Here is an 18,144-nt window from a genome sequence, read left to right as displayed (position 1 = left end):
GAAAAATTCATCATACAATGCATTCAAATCTATCTTCTATTTCAACATACTCCTTTCGTCGTCTCACGTAGAATATTCTTCGATAACACTTAGTGGTTTGACATATGTGCCCAGAGGAGAGTAAGGGATGTCGTAGCCGAAAGCAGGCAAAGCGCCCAATTCCAGACCACGAGGAGTATCGGTCCACTGTGGTGCAGCTGTGATACCAATGACGATCACTCGGAGACCATACTTGTACTCTGGTGTACCAAGTGCAGTCCCATTTTGAGCATCCAGGACTGAGATCAAATCGGGAACACCACAAATGATCTACAGAAGCATATCAGCTGTGTCTACAAGGTCTGGTTCCTTACTTACCTCGGTTTTACCGTCCACGGTATGCTCAGCGAGTAAGTTCTCGTTTTTGAAAGGAACTAGGAATATCAGCTGGTATACTTGAAGCATTTACTCACTCTTCATCACGCCCCTGAACTTCTCTTTGGGATGTTCTGAGTCTTCCGTTGTATCTCCACCGGCCAAAGCATGGATCTCAATTTCTCCGTAACTGAACCCCTTGTGGATCCTTCTTCCTACTTGCACGATCTTTCCCTCGAATAGTACTCGAGCGGCTTTAGGTCCTCCCAACGCGTCTACCAAGATCGATCCGATGTTGTCGACGTCAGCTTGTTTATTTGCCAAAGCAACAGCTCGTCCAACACGCCATGATTGAGAGACAGTATTCCTGATCAGAGCTTGTTCGCATTCGGTTTTGGTCAATGGACGAGCTACTACTTGAGCACTGGTTCCCATTTCCATACATGCCGCTCGAAGAACATTGTCGATCTCTTTGTAGTGTTTAGCTTTTGTCAAAATCTAAGCTTGTTATGAGCGCCAGCCGCGTCAGTAAGTATCTAGATAGATTGTACACACCAATTCGGTGCCGTCACCACTACTTAGAATGCACGGAAGACTCATTTTGCCTTGATTGTCTTTGGCGTACACATTGACAGTAGTCTGCCAGCCGGTGGGATATGCTCGACCCTACGTAGGTAATCCTCATTAGTAGTCATTCAAGATCAGAACCTGTTTTGTGCTTACCATAAAGTCACCATCGATGACAGGTACATTCAAATCTGTAGTTGCTCCAACAACCATTCCAACCATACCATTTCCTCCACCAATCTCGATTGCTGCCAAAGCACCTAAGTTGTCTTGACCCATATACCTGAGCAATGAATTTACCGCTCTTCCTCCACTATTGAAATGGTTAGCCATGAAAAATTCCGGAAGAACAATAATGCTTACCCTGCTGACATGAGCTTCTCAGCTGCTACTTCTGGACTTCCAATCCCTCCACCATACATGACTACCTTGTTTGGATCAAGGGATTTGATATCAATCACCTTGGCAGTAGCTCCAGCACGGAACATCTCTCGCAAGGCGAGGTATACACCGTGGGGGTTTCCTCCACCACCTGTACCTAAGATGTAACACCCTGTAGATATCCACTCGATATCGTATTCTGAGAGAGTCCATTCTCCATTTTCGACTTTTGGCTTGTAGTCCAGAATATCTTGTGCTGTAATTGTGATGTCTTTGTTTGGGATCTGCCTGCCCGCGTTTGCGGCTGAAACTGGTTTAGCAGCTGATTTGACATCCCAAGTTCTGCTTGTCTCCTGTACCGAGGTCGACTCGTTTTGTTCAGAAGTAGCTGTTCCAGTCCATTCACCAGCTGCTTTGACGTAGAATCTACAACGACCTGTGGCATCTGCGAACAATCAGCTTCATTCATGCAGAATCTCACTCACATGCAATAGGAATAGCCTCGCTTTCTACAATTGTCGTTGTTTCTCTGCTCGCTCCTGCAGCGACAGCTTTATCGATAGCTCTTGCTTCTACGATCTTTTGTACTTCTTCTACAGAAAGCTTTGAAGTGTCTTCAAACGTGTCAATGACTCCAGAGATCTGAGCACACGCAGCACCGACGGCATTGGCTGCGTCGTAGAATGGGAATCGGTGGACCTTGCTGACACCCTTGAGCTGATCTGGTACCAAAATGGCACCACCACCGACAAGGTATACCGGAACATCTTGAGCAGAGGTCTTCATAGAATCAACGGCGGCTTCCAGCATTTGCTGGATCCTTTCTTGAGCAGCTGACACATCTTCGCTGGGGATATTCTTCACAAGTTCAGGATCACCAATTGATTTTGTTCGACCTGCAGCGACGACGACATCGGTAGCAGTGAAAACATCTCCTCCAAATGCAAGACCAAGGTCAAGGATCTTATAGCCAACAGAATCTGGACCGACAGTTGCTCTTCCATCACTGTCTTTTCTGACCTTAGATCCACCTCCCAAACCAATTGAGTATACATGGGGCATGGAGAAATTGAGAGGGACACCACAAAGCTCATGGTAAGCGGAAGCCTGACGAGGGAATCCAGTAGGGCTATACGGTTGTCAGCATATCATTGAATACGGAAAAGCGGTCGTTCAAACTCACAGCAATACACCAATTTCAGTCTAAATGAAGATCAGCAAAAGTATCATATTTTGAGTGGTCTGAGAGGAGACTCACTGTAGTACCTCCGACATCCATCACCAACGCGGTCTCCTTCTTCCTATCCTCGTCTCCCAGATTAGCTAAAAAGTTGGCTCCACGCATGGAATTGGTTGGTCCGCTTGAAAAAGTCTTGATAGGGAATTTGGTTGCCATCTCACAGGTCATCAGGGTACCATCGTTCGATGTTAAGAACAGAGGGCATGAGATTTCAAGGGCACGAGTTGACTCTTCGAAGCCAGCAACTGTAGTTTGCGCAAAGTCCAGGAGGGCAGCGTTGAGTATAGTAGCATTTTCTCTTTGGAGCAAGCCTAATCCAAGGTTTCAGTACAGTAACAGAATAATACGAATGAACTCACCGATATTTGCAACTTCTTTACTGATGGAAACCTTTACGCCCGGCAGCTCAGCATTGATGATCTCTCTCACTAATTCTTCTTGTTTGATAGTGCGGTCAATTGGGGAGTAGCAAGCTGATACAGCGACTGCCTTGATGCCTTGCTTTTTGATCTCCTCACATATCCCTCTTATCTCAAGAGGATCGACCTGAAAAATCCGGGTCAGTGTGTGCTTTGGTAGAGAGAATCAAGATTAACAAGTACTTACCGATGAAATTTCGGATCCGTCTACCTGTAAACCACCCTCAGCAAAGAAGCAGGGACCTTCAAGAACGTGACGCAGCTCGTAGGGGAATGATACAAAAGGAGGAGCGAGTCTACTGAATGGTCCTGCAAGACGAATGACTGCTACCCGTTGTAGCTTTGATGCATCTCGCTCTATGAGACTGTTGACAAAAGAAGTGGTACCGATAGATATCGCTTGGATGCTGTGTTTGTCGATCTCAGCTTTTGACAGGGTTTCTTTGATAGCATTTTGAATTCCTGAAGTGATATCAGGTGTAGTGGGAGCTTTATGAGTTGCCAATACTGGACGCTGAGAGCCGGGAGTGATATCAAGAATTACCGCATCGCTACAAGCAGAACAAGGTGAGCATTCCATACTGATGTGTACTACAATCAAACTCACGTATTGGTACCTCCTACGTCCACTCCAACACGATACTGGCTTGTTGCGCTATTGGACATGTTTCGTAATGGATTTATCTGCTATGTTGAAGAAGAGGAATGCGATACGAATCGACCATCTGTCATATATATGTTCTCTGGTTTTGCGTATTCATATTGAACCCACTATCTGATATGACTTTATAATTAGCGCCGACTGCACTTGTCAATAAGAAATAAGAAGCGCTATCATGCAAAGGCAGATGTTGTATTTTTGGTAAAAAGATAACGAGGATATCGAGCCGGATTAGCCGCGATACATATATTCACAGGGACTCGGTTACCTCTTACCAAATCACAGGCATTTGACAGTTTGCTAAGTGCAGAGTCATGGAAGGTTAGAGAATTCGGAAATATCTTCATATGCATATTATACTTCGAAGGAGAATCACTTAAAACCCAAGAGGAGAACAGTTATATCAAGTCGTGTATCTAGTATATATAACTATAAGGGGGAAGACTTAATTACCGTACACAACTACTACAACACACTGACGGCGGTCAAAGCACTGTTACTCCAAAGAGCGATAGCGTTGGGACCACCACAGTTCTCACCAGAGTTACCAGCACAAGCCATGTTACATTGAGTTGATAAACTCAAGGCAGAAGCCCCGTTTGAGAACTCATTAGCACAGTAACATTCTTGACCGTATTCGAGACCGGCATATTGGAAACCCTCGGATTGACAGAACGAAGTACAGATTTCGACTGTCATGTTCTCTCCAACTAAAGCATCGCCGGCAAGGGCTCGACCACTGACTTCTTGAACACATCCTTGGTATGAGTATGAGTTGGTAGTGATGAGTTTGAGAGCAAGGGCTGGATTGTTGTAGAGCTGAAGAGCGTTACCTCCACCACATGTGGTAGCGCTGTCACCTCCACATGTTTTGGTACAAGCGGTAGATGGAAGGCTGAGGGAAGCGCCGTTGGAGAGCGAATCACCACAGTAACATTCTCTTCCATATTCGATACCGGCGTATTGGAAGCCCTTTCCTTGGCAGAAAGCGAGACATGACCCGATAGTCATAGAGTCATCGGACCAAGTGGCGGATGCAAGAGCTCGGCCACTTGTACCTTCGGCGACACAAGCAGTTGAGGCGACGGACCATCCAGGGGGGAGTACGACTGGTTTGTAGGTGAGATCGGCTGAGAGTGTGCTGATAGCGGTTTGAGAGGCTATAAGAGTAAGAGCGTTACCGCCACCACAAATAGAAGTCGAATCACCACCACACTTCATGGTACAGGCAGCAGATGTCTTGAAAAGGGAAGCGGTGTTGGTGAGGATGTTACCGCACCAACATTCAGTTGAGTATTCAATACCAGCAAGGGTGTAGCCGTTGGCGGAGCAGAAAGCAGCACAGCTGGCTTGAGTCATAGCGGCATCGGTATAGTGCGCACCGGTAAGGGCTCGACCAGCTACTTCAGCGATACATACACCGGTGTTGGACCATCCAGAAGGAAGCGCAGGGGCGGAGGGGGTAGCAGAGGCAGAAGCGCTTGAGGAAGTAGAGGATGCGGAGGCGGAGGATGAAGCGGAAGACGATGCTGATGACGAGGCAGCAGAGGATGAGGCAGAAGATGAAGCATCTGCTGAAGATGCCGACGATGAGGGAGCTGCTGATGAGGAAGCACTTGAAGAAGCTGCAGCTGACGAAGACGCACTGGAAGAAGCTGCAGCTGAAGAAGAGCTGGATGAGGCAGCTGCCGACGAAGAGGATGACGATGGGGCAGCTGATGATGAAGCACTTGAGGAAGCGGCAGCGGAAGATGAGGTGGAAGAGCTGGAAGCAGAGGCAGATGACTTGGAAGATGGGGTAGCTGGTGTAGGGGCTTTATACAAGACGTTTATGTAATAAGCACCACCACAATCTTGTCCCCAATTACCGGAACACCAAGTCTGACAGTGGCCATAGGCGCTGAGGGTGGCTCGTGAGTTAATAGTGTTGGCACAGTAACAAGTGTTACCGGATTCCAAACCAGCGTAAGAGTATCCTTTACCGGAACAGTAAGAAGTGCATTTTTCGTAAGTCATTGAGGTGTAAGAAGTGGTGGAGACCTTGTCCAATGTGCTCCAGGAGAAACCATCGGTGTAACAACCTTGAGCAGCCCAACCGGAAGGGAGTGAGCCGACACCTTGTTGAGCTTGTTGGAGGTAATTTTGTCCACCTCGTTTCTCGATGGCGGCACCATTAGCCAAGCCCATGGCGAGAACCAAGGAAAGAAGGGTAGAAGCAATCATTGTAAGGGAGGATTAGTCGAAGTTAAGAATACTCGATGAGGTCGTGAAGGGATGGGTTGGGCGATAGAGGAAGCGGCCTGGGAACTATAGAAGTATTGGGTCGTCGGTATCTGAGAGATGTTGGGTGGAGAAAAGAAAAAGAAAAAAAGAGAAAAGAGGGATTATCATCCAGGATGTTCGTCTTTATATATGTGGACACTGCTTCTGTAGGATACTGACATCTTTTATCCTTGTTCTCATTCTGACATGTAAGTTCGGGACCCGGCAGCCGCAAACCTCGGAGCGTATCGCTAAACTATCACCATGACAGCTGTCACCAATTCCTGAGGTTTTCTTCTGGTTGTAACCTTGCCCCCTTACGCTATCAAATTTTTCAATGGGTCTTTGGGAATACGTGAGCCGGTGCCTGTTTATAGGGTACCTGAAAATCCCCGGGTGCCTGAACCAGAAAATGCTTTTTGTGTTTTGGCTGATACCCTGAAGGAATATTTTCGTCTGTTTACCAGCTGGGAAGAAGAAAGAGAGAATCATAAAACCCCAGTACCGGAGCTAAATGTCATGAAGTTGTCCCGAGACATTCCTTGTCCCTATGTTGAAATGTGGATACGACATAACCGTACATGTGGGACTCAAAATGCTTATTTAGGCAGATGCTCTTTAAGCCGTGTCTCGGAACAGGTAAACTCCTTCTCTGACGACGTCAATGTCACTGCGGCTGAAACCTTTCATCGGGATTATCATCTAATGAAGACTCTACCCCTTGTAGCATCGATTCAAGCTTCGGCTGAATCTTGTCGGATTTACCATTCGAATTCGCGGTCAGGGATTGGCAGCGTTACATCTTGAAAAACCTGTACGTTACTGATAGCCTATTCGGTTTGTTCTCATCGTGAATCTATTCCAGGAACATTCGAACAAAGAACAGAGTTGTTTTGTATAAGCAAAACGGATTGGGATTTTATTGAGAATAGCTCTTAAAATAGCACCTTTCCGAAAGCCGATCGATCTGCAGAATATAGTGTCATATCGAATGCAGATCATCTTGAGGTAACATGCATGCATGTGCATGTGGAACGTATGCACGTGGTACGGACGGCTCATATGAACGGCTGCACTATTCGGCTCGGTCTAAATCGATGAAACCCCCAAAACTATTGTGACTCACAGAAGAAAACAAGCCGTTGCCTATTTTATTCGGAAGGAACTCGATGGCTGACGGGAAGGCTGCGGATTGGTAACCGCCTTCGCGGTTGACCGTTCACGCGTTTCTTCGCTGTTGACTGATTGGCACTTACACATGGTGAGATCAGAGGTGTATCAACCCAACATACATGTGGATTCACATTAGCGGACCGGTAAGCCGAGGCCAGGAATTGGGTAAGTGTTATTAACGCCTTGACGGGAAAGGGTTTCACTGGCATCTGGACATGTGGGAGAGGCTGAACCAGGTGAGTACATTTTGAGCGCAGACCTCAACGGAGACCGACAAAAATCTCTGTTCCCTACCTGGGTGCATGGAAGGACAATCAGGTACAAGATTGATACAGTGACCTGCGATGCGAACTACTCGTAGGTTCCAGGCCTCATAACCTGAAATTATCGCAACCTGAAATGTACTTAATTTACCATGCCTGAAACGGCGCTCATACAATCTGTGTGGAGGCAATAGGGCCAAAGAAGACAGATTGCAACACGTGCCCTCACTTCCCGAGTCGTCTTTTGGTTGTCTGGATATGGAGAAGTTGTATGGATGGAGGATGTTTGAGACTGCATGATTCTACGAGGAATTGCATGACACTTGTTGCATGAACGACTTATTATACCTAATTTGATTGATTGTCCATAGTTTCTGGTAATGGCTACAAGAGAAAGTACTACACGAAGAGAAAGAGGCCATCATGCGAAGATACCGCTTGAACAAACGCAAGACAAGTTCAAGTCTGATTCACTGTTTGACTACTCTGACTTAAGTGGGGCAAGTACATTGAGGTGGAGAAGAAGAGCTGGAAGGTACAGCGCTGCTTGATGGACTGGGTCCACCACCGCCAATGGTGAATACTATCAAAGCACGACGTCAGTAATCATACTGGATGAGGCCCCGAGATGTAAAGGAAAGAGGAAAGAGAACTTACCTTGATTGGTGTTACCGGGAGTACATTGATAAGTTTGAACTCCGTTGGTACCTTCATCAAGACATTGGTTACCGCCAGTAATAGCGATTCTGTTATCACCAGTCAAGTACCAAGTTTGCTGATATAACCCGGGGTATGAAGTCCAGACCTGATAATCGTATCTCATATGTCAATGCTATACTCTATGAAGATTGCGTTGGATTCACCGGATCAGATAGATAGATTCTGAAACTTACCTTGAGAGCTCCATTGTTACCTGGAGTGCTACCTGCATCTAAAGCCAAGTTTGTACCGTGAAGTACTACACTTCCTGATCCAGGGTTGATATCCCATAAAGTGGCATAGCTAGTACCGGTACAAGCGACGCTGGTTACAGCTGAACCAGAACCGGTTTTGGGTGCTGCACCAAGACATTTACCATCTCGACCAGAGACGATTTGGACACCATTGTATCTCTTGGTGGGAGCAGCAGCAGTCAAACCGAGAAGTGGAAGAAGGACAAGTGCGAGTGAAGCTAACATTGTGATATGAAAGTGGGATATTTGGGTTTGATTTAGTAATCAAAGGATGTCTGAAGTTTGATAGTGGAAAAGTGTGAAGACGAGTGGGGATGATTCAACTTGGAATCGACAGTTCAAATCGTCACCTTTTATAGGCGTTTCCAAGGCTGTCAAAGTCGTTGCCAATATCACCTTGTCCGCATTGTACGACCGACCACCATGATCCGCACATGACTCTCAACATCATCCATCAGGTCGTCCTCCTCTTCTATCCAGATCGTCTGAAGGAGATACGTTTCTTCTGACCGCATGATCAACTTTAGTGCCTCATAGGGAATGATTATCGTCTCTTGATTTTGTTTCACAAGCAGGCAAGCAGGCCCTTTTTTGCCTGTCGGTATTCAGATTTCGGTGTGAATGCGATGCAAATGCTGTGTATGATACTTGAATACGAACGAAATGATGAACTAGTCAGTACAAGATGGATCTTCGGCAATCAATATATATTTCATCAGGTGATAGGATTTCATTGATTATTACTCGTTACGGGGTCCTATGAAATTCACTTGTCTCACCTCGGAACACACCTACCTTCGACCCAACCCCAAAATAGCTACTTTTGCTTTGGTGTGAGACTTGATGACGTACGCTGGATGATGTTCTCCTGCAGCTGTTCGCTATGCATACGAGTACTAGAGGACTATTATTAATTGTTCACTCCTGGGGTAAACTGTCGTCAAGCGTGCATCGCCTTGGTGATCTGTATGATTTAGTTAGGTACATCCCGGATTGCGAGTCAAGTGATAGTTTAAATCATATCTTCCAAACTCAATCTCGTTATTCATCGGTCCGGAGAGGAACATTGCCCATTTCACAGCCTCTGAACATCCCGATCCGTCTACCTGGGAGAGATCTAACATGCATGGTAAGCTGCTGAATAGGTGGAAAATGTGGGCATTCAAGGACTCGATGGACCATATGGTTTTGTCCTCCTAGGGGCATTCAGATGTCAGTTCGATGCTGTGCAAATAAGACAGCGTGTCCGCTTTTGGTATCTGAGCGGGGTGAAATGCTAAACTCGAATAGGACTGCATAGTGGGATAGTACATAGAATGCGGATCTCATGACGACAGGGGCAGTCTTCGAGTACGACAGGAGGAGCCTGCATAATGATATTGAGGTAGAATAGTCATGCTGTACATTTGAAACTCATTTTGGCAACAGATAAACTAAAGGTATGGTATCTCTCACGCTCCTTCACCACCTACAGACCACCAGTAACATCAGCATTCCAGGAACACAATCATAGGGAGAGAGGATGTGAGAACGTACCAGCTTCATTTGTGAATTCGATGTGTTTTGTGATATCCGCTTGTGTGACTGTAGGTCTATTTACACTGATGGCTTTCTCGAAATCTTTTACACTCAATAAAGGTTCTAGTAGCTCTTCCGAGTTCACATCAGTCCAGCCCTTCTCTACAGCAGCCGGATCTCCAGGAGAGCAAGGCGTGAGTTTCATTTTACCATCGGATTCAACCTATGATCAAGGTCAGCCAAGCGCAATGTTCATTGCCTACACTTGACGGTGTTTGTGGGGTTCATGACTCACCTCTTTGAAATGTGTCGCAGATAATACTTTTCTGACAGGTTGCATTAAAGCGTCTCTGACAATCACCGCAATATCACTTCCTGAGTAGCTGTGTTATCGGTATTAGCTGGATTCTTCGTTCTCGTAACTCACCCGTCCGTGTGTTCAGCAAGAGTCATAAAATCTTTAGGCGTCAACCCATGCGGTGTGGTGCCAACATTCAGTTCAAACATCCGTCGTCTTGCTTGCACATCAGGAAGTGGAATATAGATACGTTTTTCGAATCTATGCTTGGTATCAGCTTCCCGCTCCGGTTACGCCTGAGCTGCCTACGAAGGGAGACCACCGAAGATGATATGCAGCTTACCTTCGTTTGATGGCAGGATCTAACTGCCATGGGATATTCGTTGCTCCTAAGACTAATACACCTGTTTCTTCATTTCCTACACCATTCATCTGTACCAGGAATTCTGTTTTGATCCGCCTTGAAGCTTCCGATTCTCCTTCTCCTCTTGTACCCGTCAACGAATCAATCTCATCAACGAAGATAATTGCTGGTTTTTGTTCTCTTGCCATCTGGAAGAGTTGCTTCACAAGTCTTTGGCAAAATGTCAGCATATTCCGGACGTCATCATACCAGATGTCCTCTCAGCTACATCTCTGATACCTCTATCGTGTTCCATATCGCGGAGTTCGTGCCTCCCATTTCCACCTTGCGATAATTCCACGTCTGTGGAAAAAGGAGAGAGACAAGGAGGAGACTTGATCTCACCTTTCAGATTCACCCATCCATTTTGATACCAAATCACTACTTGATACACTAAAGAAAGTACTTTTCGCTTCTGTTGCTACAGCTTTTGCCAAGAAACTTTTACCTGTTCCTGGGGGTCCGTAAAGTAAGATACCTCTCCAAGGGGTTCTTTTACCCGTGAAGAGTTGTGGGAATTTTATGGGTAATATGACAGCTTCTTTTAAAGCTTCTTTAGCTTGAGCTAATCCAGCCACATCATCCCATTGTACATTTGGCGATTCAGATAAAATGGCACCTTGTAATCCTTGTCTTAGTTTCTTGATTTCAGGATCATCTCCTTCATTACCACCACCACCACCCCCACCATCCCCTTTGACATCCGGTCCACCAGCTGCTGATCCACCTCCTCCATTCACTCCCACTTTTGCTTTCGTACGTTTCTCTTCTGATTTAGCTATATGCTCCTTCAACTTTTCCGCTCGATCAAGATATTCAGTAAACTTCTTTCTGATCAACTCTTTCAACTTGTCGTTCTTCTCATCTGTGAGGTGTACCAAAAGAAGAGGTCAGCATTCCTGTTCTTGTTCTTGTGCATGAGATGTGATGGCGGATCAAGCCAAGCAGAACATACATTTCATGGCCTATATACGAACGTTAGCATCGTGAATCATTGATGTAAGTGTAGATGAAGCTTAACGTGACTCACCATCATGAAGTAATCCAACGCATCCTGATATTGCTTATATGCCTCCTATATTCAACGATCAGCTCTCTCGTTCTCCGTGACCTCCTCTTAAAAGAGCAAAGAGCAGAGTGTATCACGTACTGCATAATTCTGCTTGACATCTTCATCTATCGCTTTCTGAACCAACGCGATTGCTTTCTATGAAGTTCGTGATTGAGGGTATTTCATCAGCGAAGTCGTCTCCAAATATTCACCGCTAAATTGGACGCAGCTCACATCTAGGAAGTTTGAGTTGCTCATGATGCTTCTTATGACATGAGAACGTTATTTGAAAAAGATGAGATGAGAGACAAATTGGAAGACTGAAGATAGGTTGGATGAGGAAGACGATGTGCGTGATCATTGCAAGCTTGAATGACGCGCGGTGCAAAGACGATTGATTGCATCTCAAATACATGTTCTACAAGTTTTATCGTTTGATTTATCCTTGCTTCTTCTTACCGGATTCATACATACCAAGACAGGACTGCTGCTGATGATTACATCCGAGAAGGATGCCATGCATTCCATGAAGCCATGTCTATATGTTCATGAGGTTCAAAGCACTACGTGGGAACGACGGAACAAGCATTATCATTCTCCCCTAAATCTCTTCTTCCCATACTCTCAAGATCTCCTGATACCTTGAATTCTGGCGAAATCGTTACATGCGTAACTCCTTGAGCAGCAAAACACGATTTCAGTTCCCTTTCTATTGGTCTCCAAGCTTCGATATCATCCACGTCGACTTTGACATGGAAAGACGCTAGAGCATCGCTAATTTCGATCATAGACCTGGGATCAACAATTCTTCTAGCCAGAGCAAAGAGTATCAAGGGCAATATCCCAACTTACGTTTCTGTCAGATGCCATAGATGTAATTCATGGATTGAAATGACTCCAGGTATCTACACTTCATCAGCAGATGGACATATTCAGGCATTGCCGTCGTACTTACTGTCATCAAGTCTTCTCGAACTAGATCTGGGTTGATATTCTTAGGTGCAGCTTCTAATAAAACCCTAGCTGACCTCTTGGCTGGATAAGGGATGTGATTTATCAGTGGTTGTTTGAATTGAGATCAAATATGAAAAAGCGACTCACCTAACGGAATGGCACCTGCGAATATCAATATCGAAATTATCATTGATACAGCAGGATCAGCGTAGAATCTAGAAGGAGAAGTTGTCTTCCACATGATTGCAGCTGCTATGATAACGCCAATGTCTATTCCGTTACAACTAGTTAGCAATCCCTCACGATATCGTTTGGATACAAAGCATTTGAGGACATACTGTTGACTGCATCTCCAAGTAAGTGGATGAGTACACCTAATAAACCGAGATTATGAGAAGATCCTTGTTTGGCGTCAGTTTGCTGAGCATGGTGATGTTGTGAATGCTAGAACATCACCAAGTCAATACAATGATTCAAATTTCCAAATTCCCACAATAGTTCGTACTCATGCTCACATCTACATTCAATGGAGCACCTGAACCTCTCAAGTTCGTCGTTGAGGTAGCAAGAGCTTTGATTCTCGATAATTCAAGATCTAAAGGTTCTTCTGGGAAATTAGATTGTGATTGTTTTGCATGATCATGTCCATGTTCTGATACAATCACAGAACAAAAACTATATCAGCGATGTCATACTGGGAAGTCTCAGTGAGGATAGAATACTTACCATGAACAACCAAGATACTGATAACATTCAAAGCTAAACCACAACATCCAACAATCATTACCCATAACGGATGATCAACATCTTGGACATTGATGAATCGTTCGAGCGATTGAAGAAAGATCGATAAAGCTAATGCGATCAGAAAACTTGCATTGAAGAAAGCTCCTACTATCTCAGCTCTTCTATACGCAAAAGTATATCCTGGGGGCTATACACGGTATTGTACCATTAGTGCGAAGATATCAGAGATTCTATTTGGATTGGAAGATGTACTCACACCTGTTCCTCGACTACTCAACTTTTTTCCCGTCATTCTCAAATGTCAGTCATGATCGGATGAACAGATTGAGGATTACCAACCAAGGTAGCTACTAAAGCTATAGCACTGTGTACTTGGTCAGCTAGAAAGTATCGAATGAAAGCAGAATCAGAGCTTACTATGAGACAATATCCTGTGATATCGCACCATTCATCAGTACATCTTTAACAACGAGATGAAGAAGTCTCAGCTCACGTTCAGATAGTGAAACTATATAAATGTATCAGTTATTGACTTTTGATACATAACCAAAGCAATGCGGAAAGATATACTGACAGCATCCGCTATAAGAGCCAAGGCTCCAGTCTTGAATCCGACTGTTTGTCATCAGCTACACATAAGTCTCGATCTAACCTCATAAATCTTGAAGAGAAAAAAGGATTAGTGGGTACGTACTGGAAATCTCCACTACAAAGAAAGCGATACTGATCCCCAAAACTATTGATAATTTCCTTACTCTCGCTTTGATAGCTTTCTGAGGATCATCAGCTGTCATGGTGATCGACACGAATTGCTTATTGTGATTGGAATGAAGATGGCAAATCGATATATCACAGATGAAATCTTTGATTGTAGCGAAGAGAATAATGAAACCTGACATCATCAGTTTACAAACGACTAAGCGGGTGTTTTTCTTATATATAGTGATATATATCGTCTCGTTCGTATGCATGTATGCATGATGAATGAGCAGAACGACGTTTGGCTAGACGAGGATGGAATGCATGATGATTCATACGATGACTTGAAGGTATAGAAGCGTACAAGAACGATGATGTACTAGGCAACAACAACAATAAACGCAATCAATGATCACATTTCGCAACCTTTTTTTACCATATTTCATCTGTTTCTTCTTCCTTCTTTCTTCTTTCTTTTCTCATTGCATTTCCATCATCAGGCATCGCATAAACCGGCCATCTGCTATCACACAGAAGATCTCCCCGACGTGATCTTCGGATAAAGTAGATCAGAGATGGCAAGCGCATCAGGATACAATCATCATCGATTCGCAAGAGCTGTACTGAAGAAATCGAGGAAGTGGGAACCTTCTTTGACCGTACAACTGTACTCCAACCACTGGAAATATGAAAACTCAGTGAGTCAAAGCTGAAGTCGTCTCCCAGTGTATCCCATGGTCTTCAGACTAGATACTACCTCCATCTTTGTCTTGCCATTGCTTACCATATCATTCTTTCAGCCTGTTCATTTCCAGTATGACGGTCCGGGAAAAGTGAGTAAGAGCATTTTCATTTTCTGGACACAAATAACACCCATCATGACTCTCTTGATGGTTCTTACTCAGAACTATGTCTCATACTGTATTCGATGAGAAACACAATTCCCGCTCTTCTTATCAAGCATCAATATGAGTGTTGAATGTGACACTGACTTGTTTTTCTTTGAAATACAGAACTTCCTTTTGGCACTTCGATCCCAAGTAATACCGGTATCTCTCATTCCATTCTTATATGACATCCAGCCTCCCATCTCATTCGTCGATGGCTGTTTAGTAGTTGAACTGCAAGATTTCAGGAAAACGCCAGAAGTGAAATCTAGAGTTGTGATGAGACCAGCTGCGGAGACTTTGGCACAGACTATAGATGTTATGTTGGAGAGAAAAGGTCAAAATTGGGATGAGAGCATGGGACTAGAATTGGAATCTAGGATTATAGTGAGTTTCCTCCTATCTTTGATCCTTGATTCCTTAGGGGGTTTTCGTTTATATCTTGTCTTTAATGATCAAATTGTGGGACCTGCTTTACGTTTCTTCTTCAACCCAATCCCTGCCTATGCAACTTCCTCACGTATGGTGTATGTATAGCTGAAACTCCATTTTTCTCTGTCCTGCTAAGGCCGCAACTTCGCCACCTCTCTATCTAGGTACATCCCTCTTGGCCACTCGTAACGCTACACTGGCCCTCGCTTTGACTTCTCCAGCTGGGACTACTCTTGCTGCAGATGGGAATATTCGACCGACCAATACGATAGGAGAGCATGATTCCAGGACATCCACGGATAAATTACGAAGATTACTCAGAGCAGGTGAAAAATCAACTCAATTCAGGGCTGAATTCAACGTATTAAGAGCTAAAGAGCAATACGAGATCGTTCGTCAGAAGAGAGAACAAGAAATCAAAGAAGCTGCAATTAGGAATGCTCAAATCGTCAATGGAAATCAATCAGCTCAAAATCAACAACAATCCACTACAGAACAGAACAATCAAAATACAAATAACGCCACCGGTGGTTCTGCAACGAATGCAGCAGGGGCGACTGTACCCAATGGTGAACAAGGTGAAAAGAAGAAGAATAAAAAGAAACGTCAACAACCTGCTCAACCTATAGAAGAAGAGGAAGAAGAAAAACCAAAACCGAAGAAAAAGAAGAAACAAAACTTAGTTCCAATATCTCCATTAGCTGTTGCCGCTGCCGAACCTGAACCTGAGAATCCACCTCCGAAGAAAAAGAAAGGCAACAATGTTCAAAAAGACAACAATACCAGTAGTAAGAATGATACAGCTGCTGAAATCGCACCTCCAAAGAAGAAAGTTCCGAAAAAGAAAAAGGATGAATCAGCTGCAGGTGGGAATACGACCAACACGACAACTACAGGCGGTGGCCTACCGCTTGGTGTGGGGTTAGCTGCATCGTAAAGCTAGACTTTCCAAACGAGGATCGTAATATCATCCCACATCGTTACTGATATTCGTATTTCTAGATCATTGCGCTAAGTGTTGTACAACGTTGTATATGTGACATCCTCATGAAATTCACAATCATCCGTGCGCTCTTTCTCGATCTTGTTCTCGACGGCGTTTGACTTCGAGTCTGTAAGGGGAGACAGTGTGAGCATTGAGATCAGCCGAAGACCGTACATAAGAGCTTCAGCTGCAGATACATTGCACTCGGAGTGTGCGTGGAGAATCTTGCTCTGTAAACCTCGGTATTGGTCCAGAATTGTAGCTTTGACTCACGTGAGAAGAACGACGTCTACTACTTTTTCTACAGCTTCAGCATCAGCTTGACTAGGTTCCTTCCTTGCGTATCTTGCTCTTTCTATAATCTTAGCATACGAATTGACGAACAATCGAATAGCACCATTATCGTTGATCTTAGCTGAAGCTTCTAATAGAGGTTGAAGGGACAAAGGTGCTGAAGATGGTGTAGGAGCAAGAGCTTGTCCTTCATTCACAAATGAAAGATTAGCGAATACTCGTCGTCATAAACTCGAGAAGACGAGTCTGTCATTCGTGCTGACCAGAATGAACAGTTTAGAGATAAGTGATAAGTGAAGAAAAGTACTTACTCATGATGGGTAGAGTGGAAAGTATATATGTTCTGAAATGTTTATCTTCCCATTTTGTACCTATGTGATTTCGACTTTGTTGATCAGCTTACCAGCACTTTGAATGGGTCATTGGTCAAGTCAAGCATACACCGAAGAGGAATCTAATCCACTCTTTCATCTTTTCACTTTTCCCTGCGTCTGAATCATTGAACCCTTCTTGTTCCACCTTGTCACTCCACTTCAGTCCAAAAGCTGTAGGGAGACTTACCTGGTCTACCCCAACCTTCTTGTTGACCCGTAGTAGCTTGTGAGATATGAGCTATGACTGCTGTTCTAGAGTATTCTGTAGCGATATGTTTAGCTACTTTCTACGAGAAGACCACGTTGTCAGCGACAGTTTATTTGATAGATCACTTCATCATATCCGCTACTGAAAGATTGTAGTTGATTCAACCAAGAGTTGAAACTGTGGATTTCACGTACTTTAGGTAAATCAACTTGTTTAGTAGGTATATAAGGTTTTGGCATTGTTCTCAATACTCTTTTGATACTTAATACTCTTGACCAGACATGTAAGACTGATATGATACCCTATATGAGTTGCATTGAGATTGTCAGTTGATTCCCATCAATCTGAATATCCCCGTTCAACCCGATTAATCTGCGTTTCTCGACGTATCTGATCTCCATGATCTCAGCTTTGAATGTTCAGATCAACCAGTCGTCGCTGCCCCGCTGCCCTTCCTCTTTCATTTCGATCTTTGTCTCCACTCTCTTTCTGATACGTATTCATCAAGGGAGCAATCTCATTCCATTGATCAGGAAAAAAATATTGATTGATTACTCACCAAAACAACATAAGCAGCAACCAGAATGACGATATTCCATCTTCTCTGACCACCTGTTCTCCAAGCTTGTTCACCTAATCCCCAAGCTGTACCCACCAACAAGACAGCTATGACCAATATACAAAGGTAGAAACTTGTGTGATAGAGGAACGAAGAGAATACCCGTAGTGTGGGCGTAAATCGGTGTTTCTTTCTTCGTCTGGCGTCTGCGTTGGGGCGATCATGTGGAGATCGAGCGGTTGATGGGTAAGAAGAAGGAGGAGGATAAACAGGTGATTCAATCGTTATTGGAGCTGGAGGACTGACACTCATCTTGAGATCATCATAGTGACTGCTACGTATGAAAAATCGAGCAAAGTGAAAGTGATTTAGAATTGTGAGTTCAGGATAAATGGAGGATGTTATTCAAATCTCGTTGTGGTTGTTTTTCAGTTGTCCCGAATTGAAATGACGTTTATTGCG

General features: G+C 44.3%; 7 protein-coding genes across 7 annotated transcripts; 1 reads left to right on the top strand and 6 right to left on the bottom strand.

Moving 5' to 3' along the window:
• Positions 1-63: 63 nt before the first annotated feature.
• Positions 64-3,627, bottom strand: IL334_005112 (uncharacterized protein; the record flags this gene model as incomplete). The annotated part of the gene is made up of 12 exons (XM_062936826.1): positions 64-309; positions 358-413; positions 513-852; positions 910-1,020; positions 1,078-1,234; positions 1,285-1,738; positions 1,788-2,431; positions 2,486-2,505; positions 2,561-2,853; positions 2,902-3,088; positions 3,149-3,512; positions 3,569-3,627. 12 exons carry the CDS (start codon positions 3,625-3,627, stop codon positions 64-66), a joined length of 2,931 nt encoding a protein of 976 aa, XP_062792877.1.
• Positions 3,628-4,087: 460 nt separating this feature from the next.
• On the bottom strand, positions 4,088-5,845 carry IL334_005111 (uncharacterized protein; the record flags this gene model as incomplete). Its single annotated transcript, XM_062936825.1, has 1 exon — positions 4,088-5,845. One exon carries the CDS (start codon positions 5,843-5,845, stop codon positions 4,088-4,090), a length of 1,758 nt encoding a protein of 585 aa, XP_062792876.1.
• A 1,966-nt stretch (positions 5,846-7,811) lies between these two features.
• On the bottom strand, positions 7,812-8,498 carry IL334_005110 (uncharacterized protein; the record flags this gene model as incomplete). The annotated part of the gene is made up of 3 exons (XM_062936824.1): positions 7,812-7,903; positions 7,978-8,125; positions 8,214-8,498. 3 exons carry the CDS (start codon positions 8,496-8,498, stop codon positions 7,812-7,814), a joined length of 525 nt encoding a protein of 174 aa, XP_062792875.1.
• A 1,226-nt stretch (positions 8,499-9,724) lies between these two features.
• On the bottom strand, positions 9,725-11,801 carry IL334_005109 (uncharacterized protein; the record flags this gene model as incomplete). Its single annotated transcript, XM_062936823.1, has 10 exons — positions 9,725-9,741; positions 9,810-10,014; positions 10,087-10,174; positions 10,219-10,350; positions 10,433-10,663; positions 10,838-11,357; positions 11,448-11,457; positions 11,523-11,567; positions 11,643-11,699; positions 11,778-11,801. The coding sequence occupies 10 exons, from the start codon at positions 11,799-11,801 to the stop codon at positions 9,725-9,727; spliced, it is 1,329 nt and encodes a 442-aa protein (XP_062792874.1).
• A 305-nt stretch (positions 11,802-12,106) lies between these two features.
• On the bottom strand, positions 12,107-14,038 carry IL334_005108 (uncharacterized protein; the record flags this gene model as incomplete). The annotated part of the gene is made up of 13 exons (XM_062936822.1): positions 12,107-12,317; positions 12,396-12,448; positions 12,499-12,578; positions 12,645-12,767; positions 12,836-12,941; positions 13,013-13,149; positions 13,224-13,431; positions 13,501-13,521; positions 13,584-13,608; positions 13,662-13,675; positions 13,738-13,752; positions 13,819-13,859; positions 13,939-14,038. The coding sequence occupies 13 exons, from the start codon at positions 14,036-14,038 to the stop codon at positions 12,107-12,109; spliced, it is 1,134 nt and encodes a 377-aa protein (XP_062792873.1).
• Positions 14,039-14,518: 480 nt separating this feature from the next.
• Positions 14,519-16,199, top strand: IL334_005107 (uncharacterized protein; the record flags this gene model as incomplete). The annotated part of the gene is made up of 4 exons (XM_062936821.1): positions 14,519-14,641; positions 14,744-14,776; positions 14,957-15,217; positions 15,399-16,199. The coding sequence occupies 4 exons, from the start codon at positions 14,519-14,521 to the stop codon at positions 16,197-16,199; spliced, it is 1,218 nt and encodes a 405-aa protein (XP_062792872.1).
• A 123-nt stretch (positions 16,200-16,322) lies between these two features.
• IL334_005106 (uncharacterized protein) lies at positions 16,323-17,994 on the bottom strand (the record flags this gene model as incomplete). Its single annotated transcript, XM_062936820.1, has 6 exons — positions 16,323-16,374; positions 16,521-16,728; positions 16,853-16,912; positions 17,103-17,202; positions 17,318-17,425; positions 17,683-17,994. 6 exons carry the CDS (start codon positions 17,992-17,994, stop codon positions 16,323-16,325), a joined length of 840 nt encoding a protein of 279 aa, XP_062792871.1.
• Positions 17,995-18,144: the final 150 nt, after the last annotated feature.

This window comes from Kwoniella shivajii, chromosome 6 (genome assembly GCF_035658355.1).
Source record: "Kwoniella shivajii chromosome 6, complete sequence".
Taxonomy (NCBI): domain Eukaryota; kingdom Fungi; phylum Basidiomycota; class Tremellomycetes; order Tremellales; family Cryptococcaceae; genus Kwoniella; species Kwoniella shivajii.
The sequence above is the reverse complement of the archived record's forward strand: the minus strand, read 5'-3'. Positions and strand labels throughout refer to the sequence as shown.